We start from the raw sequence: 18,480 nt of genomic DNA, 5'->3' as shown, positions 1-18,480 counted from the left end.
ACAATTTTCAGCTGAGATATGTATGACCAAATAAAGATTGGTTCCCACAAGCCAGATGATGAAATGTAAGAGCAGATACGTGTCAGTGCTTGAATTTATCAACAATGGGGGCAATCTTGTGCAGGAACGACAAGGACATACAACAACACAAGGACTCGAACACCACACAAGGGTTAAAAGTGAGCCTAATGCGGATGACATCATTTCAGTTACAGTACAGTTGATGAGGCGATGAAGCTGTCAAACCATCAGCTTCATTTCCTTCACTTTCGAGAAAAAGAAAAGTGCCTGAACATCCGTCTCCAAACGTTTATGTAATTTTAATGGAGGATGTCAGCAACAGGCATCTTTTTTTTCAGAGAGGCTGAAACAAACCCAAGTCTTTATTTGAAGCTTTTTTTTGCCAGAATATGTCAAGATGTGATTCTCCACTTTGATCCCTTTACAGTCAATCCCATTCAAACATGTGATGCCGCTGTAGACACATGGCTCCTGGAGTCTACAATGAACAAACAGATTATTACATCAGGATGGAAAAACAGAAACCTATTTGGTTCCACATTCCTTCTATAATCTATTTAACAGAACTGAGACCAAGATTCGTATTGAAGTATTTGAGACACTGCACTCTTGGTAACTTCTTATGTAAGAGCGTGGAAGTTGTTTCATCTGTGGTGTAGGGTGGATGAGAGAAAAGAGTATATTCTCTGTGACCCATAAAAAAGGCCTTTTTGAATAGAGAGATTATGAAGATTGATATACTTTCTTTCCTTGGTGATTAACTTTAACCATAACCACTGTACATGCTTAACGCTAACCAATGTCTCTGCCTTAAGTCCTAACCCCAAAGTTAATCATCCTTTCCAGACACATTTTGAGACTCTGCTTTGAATGATAAATTCAACATGACATCTACTTCCTTGCTGTCATTTATACAGAAAAAATGTTGCAGAGTTTACACAAACAAAATATAACGTATTTGATAGTAGAAATATGTTGTTACCTTTGGACAGAGCCAGGAAGGCTGGTTCCTCCTGTTTCCAGTCTTTGTGCTAAGCTAATTGAACCAGCGGCTCACTGTAGTTTCATGACCACCATTCAAGATTGGTAGCAATCTCCTCATATAGCTTTTAGCAAGAATGAAACTCACCCTAAGTAGATGAATGTGAAAATAGTCTTTTAATGTAATTCAATAAGCAAAATACATTATTGATTCGCAGGCTGACCTAAAACTTGTGGGGACATTGTTTTGTCCACAAATGGGTGGTGGGTCCAGATGATGAATCGATCTTTGTCCCCCACAAAGTGATTAATTACACACACAAACTCAGTTCAAAGGCGACACATTTTCTTCCAAGCATCCATGGCAATGTGTACCATTCACCTGCTTCTCTGTTGTGTTTGTGCGTTTTACAACAGGAGGCCTGAGTCTCTCTTCCTTTCTTCAGTTTACAAGTTCTGCTCTTCAGCTGACCCCATCAGCCGATCCCTCGCTTTGCATGGGGACAGCAAGACAAAGGCGGCTGTTGTCTGTTTTGTTTTTGTTGGGATAGCTGTGCGACGGATGCCATGTGGGTCGCTGCGGTGAGGGAATGACGGGGTGCTTATTTAAGGCTTTCCAGATGAGCTGATGTTCAATGATGGGAGAGCCAGGAATTCGGTCCCCCAGTATTGCTATCACACACACAATGTTCAGGGATGATTTTGCATAATAATGCATTCTTTGGAAATTTTTATAAAACACTTGCTAAACTGAAGGCTGTGGTGAATCAATAACATTTTCACATCACATCTAATAATTATTTTACACACACACACACACACACACACACACACACACACACACACACACACACACGGTCCAATGTCCTCTGACCAAATTGGATAATGGACATAAAACGGGTTAGTGTAGTTAATGGTCTACTTTCATAAGATTATTTTGCTTTTCACTGCCCCATACAAAGATGTGAATAGAGACTCATTTTTGTTGTCACTATTTTTATGATAAATAACAACTGAGAGAAGAAAGAGTTGTGATATCAGCTACTAACTGCATCTTTGTTGCTATTTGTTCAGCCTTGTTCGCCCTTTTACATCTGGTGATGGGAAGAGCCAGCGAGTGTTTTTTTAAATCTTACCTTCCTCTTGGTCCATGCATTTCAGAGGAACTTCCTCCACTTGCCCACAATATTTAACTCAGAATGTTCCGGTTCCCAAATCATGGTTAAATCATTGATGTTTCTGCTTTGGCCCTCTTTCTTTGTTTGTCTGCAAAGCCTTTTTTTCTTTCCTAGTTTCTACATTTGGGTCCTCAATGCCAGAACAAACTGGTCAAAAGTGGTCCCCGCAAGTCAAACATATTGGATGACATATAGTGCCTTCAAATCTGCTGTCAGAAAACTTTCAGGATAAAGCAGAAGAATGCAGCTCTGTCACTACCGTGTTGTTCTGAAGATGCCAACTGAATTGGCAGAGTACGTAACCATCACTCAAGCGTCCCGTGGGTCCATTCAGACCCTGCTTGGCAATCTCTTGTGTCTCTTATGCTTCCCTAGGACCCCCTGAAGCAGCCGAGCAGTTTATCAACGAGCTGTTCCTTTCGTGTTTGGTTTGTTAGTGTTCAGCCTGTTTGAGTCCTGCCTGGTTGATCTCCTTTGTCTCGGCCACCCATGTCTTCCTTTTTTTCTGCATGATAACTGATACCCCTGTTTTGACCTGCTGGTGGAGTTAAGTCCTTTCACTTGGACTTGCTCTGCCTCAGTGTGTGTATGTGGGCTCTCAATCGCATTGCCTTGTAACCAAATATATCAGAATCAGAATCAGCTTTATTGGCCATGTGTGTGTGTGTGTGTATACATAATTGAAATTTGAGTCTGGTTACACAATTGCCCTTGTCGTACACATGTACATATGATGTACAAATAGACAAGAGAAATATTTTAAAAAAGACAGTCGAGTAGAACACAGAAACTAAGTATCAACATTCATATTTAACTAGCATGTACAATATAAATATATATTGAATAATGTATATGAACATGACAATGATAATGAACAATGAATTTGAGATTTTCTGATCCGATGTGAGGTCCTGGGACCCGATGCAAATTTGTAATTTGTAATTTTGGGCTATATATTAGTACAGAAAGGTGGTAATAGTGGAAGTAGTGCAGATGGAGGTGTCTGATTAATTGTTCATCAGAGTGATGGCCAGTGAGAATGAGCTGTTTTTGTGCCTGGTGGTTTTGGCGTACAGTGCTCCATAGCGCCTACCAAAGGGAAGGAGTTGGAACAGCTTGTGTCCAGGGTGTGAAGGGTCTGCAGCAATCTTTCCAGCCCTTCTCCAGACCTGACTATATGTTGCAGTCTGTCTCTGTCCTGTTTGGAGGCCGATCCAAACCATACAGTGATGGAAGAACAGAGGTGGTGGAGTAAAACAGGATCAGAGGTTGTACTTCCTGAGCTGGAAGTACAACCTCTGCAGGGCCTTTTCCCAGATGGTGTTGATGTTGGAGGCCCACTTCAGGTACTGGTCGATTATGGATCCCAGAAACCTGAAGGACTCCACCGCAGACACGGTGCTGTTGTGTATGGTAAGGGGAGGGGTCAGGCAGGGACCAGCTGTTCAACCTCCCGTCTGTGAGGTCAGAAGGAGGCATGGTTGTTAGATGATGGGCAGTCGGGCGGCGTGTAAGAGGAGTTTTCAAACCTGCTGTAGCAGACATTCAGGTCATCAGCCAGTTGGTGATTTTCCTCATTGGGGGGATGGTCTCCTGTAGTTCGTGAGTACTTTCATGCCTCTCTAAACTGACAAAGGGTCGTTGGGTGAAAACTTGTTTTCCAGCTTTTCAGGGACCTTCTTATCTACCTTGATCTCCATCGTCAGTGTGTTTTTGGCCTCGTTGTACAGAATCCTTTTCCCGTTTCTGTAGGCCTCCTCTGTAGCCCGACAAAACTGCCCGAGTCTTGCAGTGAACCAGAGTTTATTGCTGTTGTATGTGCAGAAGGTTTTAGTCGGCACACACATGTCTTCACAAAACATGATGCAGAATGTCAGTGTCAGTGAACAGATCCAGGTCTGCAGCAGCAGCCTCAAAAACACTCCTTAGTCTTCACCACAAGTTTTGCAGATTTTAATTTCTACCTGTTGGATGAGAGAAGATGAACCAGACAGTGATCATAACTGTTAACTTTAACCTCATGATGATCATACTTGACTCAATGCTTTGTTACTAAATGTAGAATATGTGGCTGGTGTATTGGAGTGCTATAAATTGTAGGCTGTATCTTTATCTAATTCAGTGGTCAGGGAGTGTACATTGTCTTCATCAATATATAAGTTATATATACATATGTGAACGATTTTCCGCAGCAGTAACAGCAGTGAAGCCACTGACAATGAAAAAAGACTCAATTTACTAATCATAACTTAGAGAAGCAAACAAAATAAAAGTTATTTGCCTGTGCTCTAACAGGTCAGTAACTGAAGTATTTAGGGAAGCTGTTCAGAGAGTTTGAGGCCCGAGGGATGACGGAGATAGATGGAAACACGGCACATATTCTCTCACACTGCAATTTAGTCAGTGATTGCCCGTTTGTTCAATGCTAATGATTGTTATCCAAGCGTCTCAGAGGAACGCTGATTTTGCTAACAACTCTGTGTTTTTCTTTGTTGCTCCATGTTATGGATAATGATTACAGTCTGAAAGTGTTAACTCTGATTAAAAATTATGTTTTAAATATAACGCCATTTTACATTATAGACCAAAGACTACTTTTTGATCTTTTTAAAAAAAAAAAATATTATTTGAAATGGTCACTCAATCAAGTTAGTTTCAGGGTAATTTTCCAAATTATGACTCAATCTGTGGGTTGCATGTGGGCCGCAATATCATTGTGACATCTACAGTCAAAGTCAAAACAGCAAAAGATTGATTTTTGTTTTTACACTAAACAGACAATTTTCTTTCCAAATAAACATTTACTAAGAATAATTCACAAACCTTTTAAACTCTCTCGTTGCGAATATAAATGCCAAAGTTCCATGCCTTGAAATAATCTGCAGCTCTCTCTACATCTCAGCAAATCCTGGATGGATACTTACAATTCTGGATGAGAGAAAAAAAAATAACATTTTGAGGGAAGTGCAGCTCTGTTATTAATAAATCCAAAGGTATTATTTTTAAAAATGATTCTGCTTTTTTAATTGAAAAAAAGACGCATGCCAAAATCAGAGGTTTTATAATTTGACTGAGGTCATATGGAGCAGGAAGTACATTGTGTGGTGTGTGTGTGTGTGTGTGTGTGTGTGTGTGTGTGTGTGTGTGTGTGTGTGTTTCAGCCAAACATGGAATCCTTTGGTATGAGTCAGAAAGGATGCCTTCAGCTGTAAGACTTTCATTTACACCCACATTTATGTTTTTCCCAGACACATTTACCCACGTTCACACACACACACACACACACACACACACACACACACACACACACACACACACACACACACGCACGCACACACACACACACACACACACACACACACACACACACACACACACACACACACACACACACACATACTGTATATATTTCCGTACGCACCCTCAGCGTTCATCACATTCCAAACTGTGAATTCCTGAATTTTGCTGCCAAACCAAACTCCATCAGCCTGCTTGTGTTTGGATCATCCTCAGTGGAAGTGTTTTGCTTCCCGACCGCTGGGTAGTCATTACATTTAAATGGGTCGCACAGTAGTCAGTTTGCAAAAAACATCCCGATTTAAAACACGCGTCAATGTTTGCTAAGATTGTTCTTTCAAAAGCTAGAAGTTGCAGAGCACAGTTATTGCCGTTTGGTAAACATTTACCCCACTCGGTTTATCTTAGCCAACCAAAGACACCACTCGTTCTCATGAAAACAAAGATGATCCTTGTCTAGTGTCAATGTTAATGGACTAAAATGCAGAAAAAAAAGTCTGATTGATTGATGAGTGTGTGAGTTGTACATGTGCCAAAATAAATGTATAAAGGGCTAATCCACTTTAATTTTTTTTCTTATGGATGGAGGCCTTTTGTTTGTCAGTTGAATCACCGCTCCACAGGAATCTCCAGTCAGGCTGAACTTATCAAGCGTGAAAAAAACATTTGAAAGGACGACTGAGAGGGACAGAAGAAAACAAGAAGGTCCTTTCTCTTTTTCCTGCTTAGAAAGCTCATTATTCCTCAAGCTCCCCTCTGTCTGAAAAGCACCCCCACCCTCTCCTCTAAATTACTTCACTTTTTTAGTTCCCGCCTCACCTCCCCACAAGCCCACACTGTGCGAGTGACTAACTCCAGTTTTTCTTCTACTATAGCACCGCCTCCATTTTCTCACTGGCTCATTTATGTCCTCGTCCCCTCTTTTCCTTTCTCCTCCCCTCTGCTTGTTTTCTCCTGTTTCTTCTCATTGCTGGTTACTCACACCAACCAGCTGCTCTGTCCCTGCCACGCTGATCGGGGCTTTAAACCACCACTTTTCCCCTGAAAGAACATTGAGATTACCAAAGGAATTCGTTGCTCAAGTTTAAAGGTACACCATCTTTTTCTATCTTAATATTTTACCAATTCATATATCGAGGAATGCATATTTGCAATTTGACCACTGGCTGTATCTGTGTGTGTCTGCATGTGTGTAAATCAATATTGGTCTAATGACACGTGTGCTGGAGTTACTCAAGCGTAGATATGAGGAAATCCAAATGCCCTCAAGGTTGTTGGTGGAACACATGTGGTATTCATTCATGTGCACATACTTTCATTGACAGAAGAGTTACATTATATTTTTGCAGGGGTTGGGGGAATATTATTTTATCTACTTTGTATGTGCTGCATAGAATTTTTGAGTGCCATAGATTGCAGCAAAGTCATGATACACAGCACAACTCAAAACAAATTTAACTTACAAACCTTGTATTATCTGACTAGACTAAGAGTCTGACAGAGTGGTTGGTTACCTTTCCACAGAGGTTTTTAATGCACACATCAAATGTGTCCCTGGTCTCCCTATAGTTTGCAAATCAAAGTTTCCTTGAGCAAGACATTGAACCCCCAGTTACTCCTAACTGGCTTTTCAGCAGCCCACTGCTCCTAAATTACTGTGAATGCAGAGACCAAATGTAATTTATGTGTGTAAAAATATGTAATATGACGATTGTAATCATGTTAATTTTTTTTTGTTATGTTCCTCCCGTTTAATCAGGACGTTCATAAGCCCTGAGCCAAAAAAAAGAGGTGTGACCGTGAGGAAGAGCTTTGATCCAGCGACATCTTGAAGGTGTCTCCATCAAAGTTGACTGTTGAGTTCAAGTTCCTGCAAGTTTAAACAGATCTGAAGATTTCAGAAGCAGCTATGACTCAGAGCAACGGGGAGAACCCACAAAGGAACCGGAGCGGTCTCCACCAGATCCGGTCCGCGGTCCAGAACCGATCCCGGCTGGCCAAGAAGCGAGTGGAGAGCATCACGGGGGAGGATGTGAAAAGATTCTTCATGAGAAATGTCTTTGTGATCTTTACTGTAGCTGCTGTAATTCTTGGTAAGTGTGTACCTTTCCACCGTTCTGTAAGACCCTGATCAGGCTGCACTGTTTTTGTTATTTATTTGACTTAAAACAGGATATTATTGGAGACTTTATTTGATCCTCCCCTTCATCATTTCACCACTCCTCTATTCAAGAAGAGGTAATCGATTTTCTGCCTCCCCCCCAACAATTCATCAATCTGGCGTGACCAACACAAATCGAGCAGCTTGAACGAAGGAAAAGAATGGAAACAAAACCCACCGGATGAGAGAATAGACGGGCCTTACATGAAGTGAGCAGACAGGCCTTTAGCTCACCCTGCAGCTGACCCTTGACTTGTTGCCATTAACCTTTAAATCTGACTTTGTCGGAAGTGAGCCGGGCCCACCCACTGCATGCACATCTGCAACCCGACCGGATTTGCCCCATGCCTTGACAAACACATGTGCCTTGTTGATGTGTTGAATTTAGGATATTCTTCACTTCGGGCTGCTGGGTCAGCCACCTGGATCCCAGTTGGTGGGGGTGAAAGGTTCTTTGAGAGAATAGACTTCACTGAAACTGAATAAAAGAACAACTGCACACATCTTCAAGTATAAAAATGACCTCAGCAGAAGTGCCCGTCCCCTTCAAAATAGCGGTATATTCTATACTAATAAAGTATAGAAGTCAAGTCTTGCCAGCAACAATGATCATGTACTCACACGCTTGAATCTTGTTCATTACACCTGACTGTAGGTGTCAAATATGGGACTATTGAAATGTGCTGATAACGTTTTGACCTTTCTTCCACATCTGATCCACACTGTAGGCATCATACTTGGATTTGCTCTGCGACCTTATAAAATGTCTTACCGGGAGGTGAAGTACTTCTCGTTCCCTGGAGAGCTGCTGATGAGAATGCTTCAGATGCTCGTGCTGCCCCTGCTGGTTTCCAGCCTCATCACAGGTACGAACATCAGGTCATTTTAGTACCTTCAGGACATTTCCTACCAGAATTTTGTTCATTTCATTATTTCATTTGACCTCATACTCTATATATTTATTTGAATGTTGAATGTTATTCCTGCATTTTGAAAGACCTAAACCATTTCTTTTCAAACAAAGTGAAAAAGCGTTGGCTATTTTTAGTTCAGATGTAGCTGAGATATCTAAAAATAAGCACACATTACTAAGACAGTTCAAACGAGAGTGAAACTTTTTTGTTCTAAATTGATATCAAAGAACTAGGTCACCACACGCAGCCCACTACTTTATCGCCTAGTTCACACAAACTCTGCACATCTGTATCAGTAAGACTGTGCGCTCAGTGTGGGTCCACTGCTTTCTGATAACCATTGTAGAAATAATCCACCACCGAACAAAAACCCATCCACCTTTGACCTTCCAGTGAAAGGACTGTAAAGCACAGCATGCATTCACACATATGGAAAGAGTAGGACGATACTCTGAGTCTGAGATTTTAGTTATGATTCACAGATAGTGTGTGTTTTCTCAGCAGGGATAGTAATGTTTGTTGTTACGTGGCTACAGAGAACGGCATGCACCTCACGAGTGGCAGAGTGAGCCTGCTGTTTGTTCAGTCTACGCTGTTTGTTGGTTTTGTGGTGGACAGAATTAAGTTGATCAAATAAGCGAGAAACAAACAGACATTGAGAGATATGATTTGAATTTACACTACTAGATGTCATGGCCGGCTCACAGACCTGCAAAAGGCTCCACCACCACAATTAAGACAGATTTCATTTTTTAACTTTAGTTGTTATGCCCCTTTTTATAGTTGTTTTGTGTTTCTTTATAGTTATCTTGAGCCTCTTTGTTGTCTTTTTGTTGCTCTTTGTAGTCCTCTCGAGTGTTGCTTTGTGTGTCTTTGTAGTTATTTTTTTGTCAGTGGTTGGTTTGCCTCTTTTTTGTTGTTGTTTTTGGCTCTTTGTTGTAAATTTGAGTCTTTTTGTAGTTGCGCTGTATCTCTTTGAGGTCATTGTGTGACTTTGTGGTTGTTTTGTCCCTTTTCATGGTCATTGTGCGTCTCTTTGTGTCTCACAATAAGAGGGGGGGGAAGAAGGGCGGGGGGGTCTGACACTTTGGGCGCTTGTGCCCGGTAGGCCCATTCAGTGATACGTCCATGATGGTATCAGTCACATGCTTGACCCCTGTTGTAATGGTCAGCATGACCAAAGCCATCTTGTATATATATTGTGTTTTCATTAAATAAACAATTCAGGATTTATGGGCTTAATTACTTTGTGGTTTCAGTACATCTTGTACCTGCTGCAGCTCAAATGTATCTTAGCATGTGTTTGAGAAAAACACAAACATACGACACTGAGATTTTCAGTCCTAATCCATGGATATAATGAGTTCATTCGTCACTGTTGACATGGTTCATGCTCTAAGTCAGGCGCGCAGGAGTCTTTTCTTCCAGAGGCAAAGGCCTGTGAGTTTGTGACGGAGGCTGAGCCTCCACTTGTTATTGAAGTAAAACAATAGACTTTCCAAAAACACTGGTCAGCAGCACTGACTGATAAAGCCACATGGGACATGCTGAGACGAAAGTCCAATCTTTGAGCAGTGATTGACATGGCAAGAGGCCCATTCCATGAAGGGATGACAGAGACATGTCCGATAATAACCTGCTTTGTGCTGCAGTGAGGCATAACAACAGCGTCCTCTGACATCATGTCACATGACAGCATCTAAAACATGTAGAAACCAACAAAGAGTGCCGTTCTGTTGTCAACCAGCACACGGCTCTTTGTGCCCCGTAAAAAAATGATCAACTACTATATTAGTCAAAAAATAACCCTTTACATGCACTAATTATTATGGTTATTATTATTGTTATTACTATTATTAATAATAATAATAATAATAATAACAATAATAATTATTATTATTAAAATAATTGATTACACCTACTTTTGCTTTGTTTTCACAACTTCAAGAAAACCATACATTACATGGAATATCAAGTTTATATTTCTGTTACTTTATTACTAAATATTAGACTAATTTGGTTGTGCAACATGATTTAGAAAGTCTACACTGCCTTACTACACAACAATAAAGTACTTTGCATTACTCATCAGTCCTTTTCTGTACAACACACCAGGTGTCATGCTCATGCAATGCAATTGTATTACTGTAATCTTTCTGATAAAGCCACTTAATTAACTATGCAGATCCAAACTAAAGCCAAAAGACATTTTTCTAATGTCACATCCAACCCTAAAGCACACAGCTTTTATGTTGAAAGGATCTGGTTCCACCCTGCAGGAATGTAAGCACACTGAATCCCCTCCATGAAATATATTTTATTCATTATTATTGTTGCAGCCCTGTGATGGACTGGCGACTTGTCCAAGGTGTACCCTGCCTCCGCCCATTGACAGCTGGGATCGGCTCCAGCGCCCCGCGACCCTTATGAGGATAAGCGGTTCAGATAATGGATGGATGGATTATTATTGCAGCACTAAGATTTACAAAACTTTACAGCTCCGATGACGATATCATCTGCTTGCTGTCAGGAATTTAGTAGAGTTGAGGTCAGAACAACACAAGCAACAACAGCAAAAAAGTACCTGGATATAATGCCATTATAAGGAATTGAAGAAATTAAGACTTTCAAGTAAATTAGATAAAAGAATAAATAGATTATTACATAGGTTGTTAGTTTTTTACTCACATGGGAAGAAATGTATTATCTTAGTTGTTCAACACCTGTAACCCAGCTGTAGATAATCTTTTTCTCCCACAGTTTGTCAGATTTCTGCTGAAATTAGCATCAGTTTGAGGACCTTAAAAAGTGCTGTATGTGTCTTTCTTTCACCAACCTTTCTTTAAAAATGTCATTAAGCTCTGTTTCTAGAGTAGGAAAACTCTGGATCAAGGATTATAAGAGACTTCTCACAAACTACTTACCATGTCTTTTCCACAAAATTCATATTTTCTTCAGGTTTGTCAATATGAGAGCTAAAAGCCCACCACAGAGTATTAATTTTTCACCTCTGCACATCATAAAGAATGGCACAGAAATCCCTTTCCCTAAGATACCTTCTGACTTCAAGCCTTCAGAAAGGTCTTGTTCGAGCTGTGGAGTGAATCTCAGCCCAGGTTCAGTGGATGTTAATTGCCCTCTGGTTGGACCTCTTGCATTTCGCCCCCTCCCCTACTTTTTGTGTTCGAAGAACATTCCCCATATGAGAAAGAAAGTCATTCGGCTCTCCTTCAATCTTGATTCTTTCGTTCTTTTGAAAGGATGGAATTGATGAGATCCGTTGTTGCCTGGACAACAGGCAGGGGATCATTGTGTGCGTGCGGGGCTGACTAAGTCAACAAGTTTTCCCAGGGCTGTCAGCAAAGGAATAGGAGGAGAGCAGGAGAATTGGGGTGGGGAGGTTAATGAAAGGATTGCAGCAATAAGATCGGCGCACAAGAAAGAAAAAGAGAGGAAGGAGGCAAAGATGTGGGGGTGGAAGAGGTGGAGGGCTGCCACGGGGGCACCCTGAAACAAGAGATGGGGTGGCTGGGACAGGAGGGGAAGAATTTGGGGGAAGAGAATGTGGGAAGGGGGGATGAGGATCCAAAGAGTTGGATAAAAGCCTTAGTCCTGGGCATGTTGAGACCAGAGGAGGACAGAGGGCCAAAGCAGGGGCTGTAGGTGCATGCAAACACAAGCTAGGACCTGCCATTTTGAAACTACAACGCCAATGTCATACCAATTGCTCATCTGCTTCAATTGCTCATCTGTTTCCAAAACCAGTTCTCTGGATGGCTGTCACCATTATCTTGATGGTGATGGCCGTCACCATTATCCTGTTCCTGTTCCATCCTATCCGAGCTTTGGCGGACGGTTAAGCCTCCAGGCTCCATGAGTCGTCAAACTACTCCGTGGCTCGCAGAAAACTTGTATTTTATTGCTACAGCAGTGATTTACATTGGGATTGACATTTAAACGCAATCAAATACTAATAAAACTTGCCACATATTGTTGGTTACATATAATTAGCATTCTGCCTTTGTTGCAAAAATGATCACCAGACTTAGCAAAGAAAAACATGTTCCTTTGTAACTCGATCATTAGCTGTTTCTTTTCAATCATGCTGCATTAAATGTCGCTCTGTTGGTATTTTCTCACACAAATATTAAATTGAGGTCAGATTGTTAGTCCCTGTGTGTAATCTCTGTGTTAACAGTAAACTCACGTCACACTTTGGAACATGAGCAAAGGGAACAGGATAGTTTGAATGACGCTAACTCCCCTGTGAGGCAAAACTTTTTGATAGCAAAAGCCCCAAATCACAATTTCAGAACCTAATCTCTGGCATGTTTTCAAAGAGTTTCTGCCTGCAGCTATATTACCTGTAGATTGTATAGTATGTCAACAGATGTGGTGCATTAGAACTGGGTGCTGTACAGTAGGTGTTGTTTTCCCATTGGTAAAGGTCAGAGTCAGATTGTGTTTCTTGCCGCTCTTTGTTGTTATAGATAGCTGGGCAGATAATCCAGATAGGTGTATTTGATCCATAATTACAGCACTTTTTCCCAGGCTAACTGCATGCTCACAGAGGTCAGTGACACATCATGCAAACTTAAAGTCGCTGAGCAGCACGACTAACAGTGAAAGGGATTTTTTTTTCTCCATGCACACTAATTGAATTTGTTTCTGAAATGATTGCGCTGCATTTGAAATATGCCTGCACTCTCTTGATGCAACTATACAAGATAGGCAAAATTTGATCTTCCTTAAGTGCATGTGACTGAAAGCTATTGGTGTGTAATTGTAAAATGTATGAATGAAACTCTTTGGAAGATAAAGATTTGTACTGCAATCGATTCATTTTTATGTCATTTTCAGGGATGGCTGCTCTGGACGGCCGTGCTTCTGGAAAAATGGGGTTGAGGGCGGTGGTCTACTACACCACCACTACTGTCATTGCTGTCTTCATCGGTATCGTCTTGGTTCTCATTATTCAACCTGGAAAAGGATCAAAGGTAGAGTTAAGCAAGCAGCCGCAGCTAGAGGAGATCAACCCATCTGATGCCTTCCTGGACCTCATCCGGTACCTACACAAACATTTATGCATCTGTATAATCTGTACATAATTTGTTTATCCTGACAAAAATGTACCTCTCTTGTGTTTTCCAGAAACATGTTTCCTCCTAACATTGTGGAAGCTTGCACCAAACAGGTGATTCTCTCTTTCTTTGTCCCGCAGTTACATTAAATATTATATTAATTATCTCACTTTGGCATAGTACACAATTCACATTGTTTAAAGCCTCTACATAATTTTCTTTTATATGTTCATAATGCTGTTGTCATTCCTGTGGACGTTCAACTAGTTACTGGAGATCTCTGTAATACAGGAAATTAAATTCCACAGCAATTAAATGTAAATTAGCTTTCCACGCTTTTACATCTGACTCTGCGGAGCCGATAACCGAGGCCCTCGTCTCAGTGCCACTTTCATTTCTTTGTCCCAACATATTTTAGGCAGATGGGAGTACCTGTGACATTTTGTGTACCAGATGGTAATATAGGAAGTTGAAACCACAACTAAATAGATCCTAATCTGCGTAAATAATGACATTTTCTTTATGTTCAAAAAATCGAGATGCACTTGGTCGATCTTAAATGACCCTGACTTCAATATTCTTGACTTAAAGTCTTTAGAAAAATCTTATTGCGCCAGACATTAATCGCTATTCAACTTATCCTCTTTACAGTTCAAGACGAAGTATGCCAAGAGAGTAGTCCACGTGACGATTACAGTGAATGACACCTTACTCTCAGTCAACGATAGCCAGAAGATCACCCGGGAGGAGATGATCCCAGTGCCAGGCTTAGTCAATGGAGTCAACGCTCTCGGCCTGGTGGTATTCTCTATCTGCTTCGGTCTGATCATTGGGAGCATGAAGGAACAGGGAAAGCCCCTCAAGAACTTCTTCGACTGTCTCAATGAAGTCATCATGAGGCTGGTCGCCATAATCATGTGGTAAGTACCAGTTGATTGATGAATGGATATCAGAGGGACAACGTGGAATGAAGTGTTGGATGATCTGTATTAACAGTAACACTCATCGAACGTCAGGTATGCCCCGGTCGGTATCCTGTTCCTGATTGCTGGTAAGATCGTGGAGATGAATGACATCTCAACGATGGGTGGCCAGCTGGGAATGTACACAGGGACAGTCATTTGCGGCCTGTTCATCCACGCCACAATTGTCCTGCCAACGCTCTACTTGGTCATCACCAAGAAGAATCCTTTAGTTTTCATCGGTGGGCTGTTGCAGGCCCTCATCACTGCTCTGGGAACATCATCAAGGTATTTGATTGGATTTTGACTCAAGAAATAAATCTAAATTAGGAAAGGTGGAGGGACATAAATATTGTCATTCTGTCATATACGATACTCCGTGCCCAGGAAAATTAAATTGTTCCATTTTAAAATCATAGCTGACTTGCAGCGAGTGGTTTTACACTTTGCTGAAGCGTTAGCCTCTCTGGATGCAACAGATGATGAGCGTTGATAATCATGACTCAGCATCTTATGATCATTTCTAGGATTTTTATTGATGTGTCTGTTTTTTTCACTCTCCCGCCTCTCCCCTCAGTTCTGCCACACTGCCCATCACTTTTAAATGCCTGGAGGAAAACAACAAGGTGGACAAGCGCGTGACCCGTTTCGTGCTCCCTGTTGGCGCCACCATCAACATGGATGGCACAGCTTTATATGAAGCCCTGGCGGCCATCTTTATTGCTCAGATCAATGATTATGACCTTAACTTTGGACAGATTCTGACCATCAGGTATGTAATACACGGTACTTAAAACATGCATTAATGTCATTCATTCGACAATTTAAAAAAGTTTACTTTTTAACCCTAACCCTCTCAAAGAATTTAATTACTTTGGGATTTACCGGAGAATATTTCTAATGCAAGTGAAGCATCGCCAAAACCCCAAAACGTTTGCTGCTTTACAAATGGAGCCACCAGTTATGTTTTCTTTTCCTGGCAGTAAATGTAAGATTGTAACCAAGGGAAGGGATTCTACGTGACCGTGTTCAATGCTAGGAATGGTTGAGAGCTCAATACAGTCTCTGCATCTGCCTTTCTTTCTGCACCCTTTACCATCAGTATCACAGCCACAGCAGCCAGTATTGGAGCAGCTGGAATCCCTCAGGCAGGACTAGTCACCATGGTGATAGTGCTAACGTCTGTAGGCCTGCCCACTGATGACATCTCACTCATCATTGCAGTTGATTGGTTCCTGTAAGTATCAGCTACGTATATGAAATCTTGGGAAGCTTTTCACTGAAAATGTTAGAGTCAACAATACATGACATGGTCACGGTGTTTCCTCCAGTAGCACCAGCACGACGTTCTGGTTTCAGAGAGAGATGAAGGAGGTTAATTCAAAAGGAAATATAGATATAATATGTTAGTATTAAGTAGGCTCTTCTCGGGGGGAGTGTAAAGGGTTAAAAGGAATCAACCTGGTGTGCACTCTTGAGTAGATTACAGGACCGCTTCCATAGACACGCCCTTAACATTCCTTGTCCATGCATCTGGTTTGTATTCAGTCGACATCCGAATCCAGTGCATGCTGTGTTTCATGTGGTTTAAAAATCCTCCGCAACGATTAACACTATGCCTGCGGTTTATTAATGATACTCTTTTAAGCAAACACACTTACACACATTCCATGTGTATTTAATTTTCAATTACTTCTACAAAATAGTTTGATATTCATTGTCTTCTTTTGTCTTTTTTTGTGTGCCTTTTCTAATTTATTTAGTTTTGTTCTGTCCTTTCTTCTCTTCTCTTGTTTCATCTTGTCGCGTCTCGTCTTTGACATTCACCTGTTCTCTGTCTTTCCTCAGGGACCGATTGCGCACCACCACCAATGTCCTTGGAGACTCCATCGGTGCAGGTATAGTGGAACACCTGTCTCGCCACGAGTTGCAGAAGAAGGACCCCGAGGTGGGCAACTCAGTGGTGGAGGAGGCCGACAAGAAGCCGTACCAGCTCATCTGCCAGGAGAACGAGTATGATACCGAGAGGCCCGCTCACAGCGAGACCAAGATGTAGATGTTTGCCCGAGGTTGCCTACATTCCTCGGAAAAAAACATTGCACTGCCTTGAACTACTTTCAAACTATGCTCTCCTTAATTTGAAAACGTTCCTCTCACAAGATTGGAGGTTTTTGAAATAAATTGAACTACAGCTAGGATAATTTTCAGCCAAGATGTGTGAGATGTAGTGTGGTCTTTCCTGGCACACTGTTGACTTGAAGTGGTTCGCTGTTGCGTTGTCTTTCTTAGGGTTTGTGGTATGATGCTGAGTACTGTATTTGCCATAGGGTGGCTGGCAGCTGTTTGCTATTAACACTGATGTACTTTAGAGTCTGATGGTCCGTGGGCTACATGCCATATCCAACCTCTTTCAGAACTGTGATGACTAATCTCACCCATAAGAGGTCAGTAGTCTTAGCGTCGCGGCAGATTACAGCCAATACTTGCAAAGACCCGGCATTAAAGGTGTTGCTTTTGTTTCGTTTGAGCAGTGTTGTATGTGACAAATGGGAGTGAAATGGTTGAAAAATTATGTCTGGGAGCTGATATGAAAAGTGTTGGATATCATGCACATACACTGGGGTGACTGGGCTAAGTTCTTTGGGATGATGATTTGGTGTATCTTCATCATCTGACTGAATGAGTTATGTCATTTATGTGTAGGCACACATCCCCGTGTCCTCTAATTGTCAAGTGTGAAGTGCTGTCAGAATGTTTTGGTAATTATCCAGCCCTTTTTTAATACATATTCCTAAAGCCAATATTTACAATCATGAAAACTGAAGAACCAAAATCACTCACCGTGTTATAATCCCAAAATGTTCTCAGCTGAGAATTTGAAAACGCAATCAAATCAGAATTTCAAGCCATTATAATATAACCAAAAAAGCACCAAAAATACTTTTCAAATTTCTGTATAGTTTATTTAAATCATATCTGCCTATGCCTAAACATTACTAATCTGCCCAAGAATACAGTACTGCTTTAATGGGAAGTGTGTGAGTTGATCCCTTACACTCTCTGGCATGGGCCTGAAGAACAAAATAGTTGTTTGAAACATTCACTTAGCAGTATGAAATATTTCTTTCATATTAAATAAGTCTGTTTTTTAACTTCAGTTTGTCTATTTTCAATTCAGCTTTCTTTAGATAATACAATGTAATCATTGGATCTTTCATTAAATTTAATATGGATGCACATTGCAGTTAATTCCCCTATCCTTTGTTTTAGCTAGATGGTACTTGAGCTAATTCAGTACACATAACAATGTATAAGTGGCTTTGTATAGAATGTTCTTCTGAATATATTGTACGTATATGTATGTATAGATACATGGAGATACTTGTGTACATTAATTGTAGATTGTAAAAGGTTACTTGAGGATTGCATCTGTAAAGATATTATAACATGTTCTAACAAACCTTATGACCAAACTAACAATCAATCTAGTTTTACAAATGCAAAACTGTCTGATTTAAAGGACCAATTGTGTTTGTCCTATACACACTTAAGGAAATGGAATAGTTCCTTTGTTTACAGTTGCGGGTGTTTCTCTTGATGTGATTGTTTCTCTCATGAATTCACATGTGACTGCATACACATAAACACACATGGATGAACAATAGTTGTAGTTTTATCTTGCATGGATTTTTATGAATTAAAAAAATAAACTCAAGTGGTTGTGTATTTATTGTTTTATCGTGGACATCTGAATGACCACACATGTAATCTGTGTAATAAGTAGATGTATCTACATGTTTTAAATCCTTGTTTTTATCCTCATTTGACACCTTTCTGGATCCATATTCTTCAATCCATATTGTTCTCCCCCTTGTTGTCTAGAAT

General features: G+C 40.8%; 1 protein-coding gene across 1 annotated transcript; it reads left to right on the top strand.

Annotated features, from left to right (window-relative positions):
* Window positions 1-6,460: 6,460 nt before the first annotated feature.
* Window positions 6,461-18,273, top strand: slc1a3a (solute carrier family 1 member 3a). Its single transcript, XM_068605250.1, has 10 exons — window positions 6,461-6,567; window positions 7,237-7,570; window positions 8,367-8,504; window positions 13,413-13,617; window positions 13,704-13,746; window positions 14,285-14,553; window positions 14,650-14,883; window positions 15,173-15,367; window positions 15,698-15,832; window positions 16,444-18,273. Exons 2-10 carry the CDS (start codon window positions 7,387-7,389, stop codon window positions 16,649-16,651), a joined length of 1,611 nt encoding a protein of 536 aa, XP_068461351.1. The 5' UTR covers window positions 6,461-6,567; window positions 7,237-7,386; the 3' UTR covers window positions 16,652-18,273.
* Window positions 18,274-18,480: the final 207 nt, after the last annotated feature.

Source organism: Clinocottus analis, unplaced genomic scaffold (assembly GCF_023055335.1).
Source record: "Clinocottus analis isolate CAN_PGR_092001 unplaced genomic scaffold, fCliAna1.0.p SCAF_7, whole genome shotgun sequence".
Taxonomy (NCBI): domain Eukaryota; kingdom Metazoa; phylum Chordata; class Actinopteri; order Perciformes; family Cottidae; genus Clinocottus; species Clinocottus analis.
This window is presented reverse-complemented; position numbering and strand designations above follow the sequence as displayed.

What these genes read in the sequence shown, in the direction of transcription:
- slc1a3a (XM_068605250.1), top strand. Translation starts at nt 7,387, where the DNA reads ATGACTCAGAGCAACGGGGAGAACCCACAAAGGAACCGGAGCGGTCTC. An exon ending in GCCTTCCTGGACCTCATCCG is followed by an intron (nt 13,618 to 13,703) that starts GTACCTACACAA and finishes TGTGTTTTCCAG; the next exon opens with AAACATGTTTCCTCCTAACA. An exon ending in TGGAAGCTTGCACCAAACAG is followed by an intron (nt 13,747 to 14,284) that starts GTGATTCTCTCT and finishes TCCTCTTTACAG; the next exon opens with TTCAAGACGAAGTATGCCAA.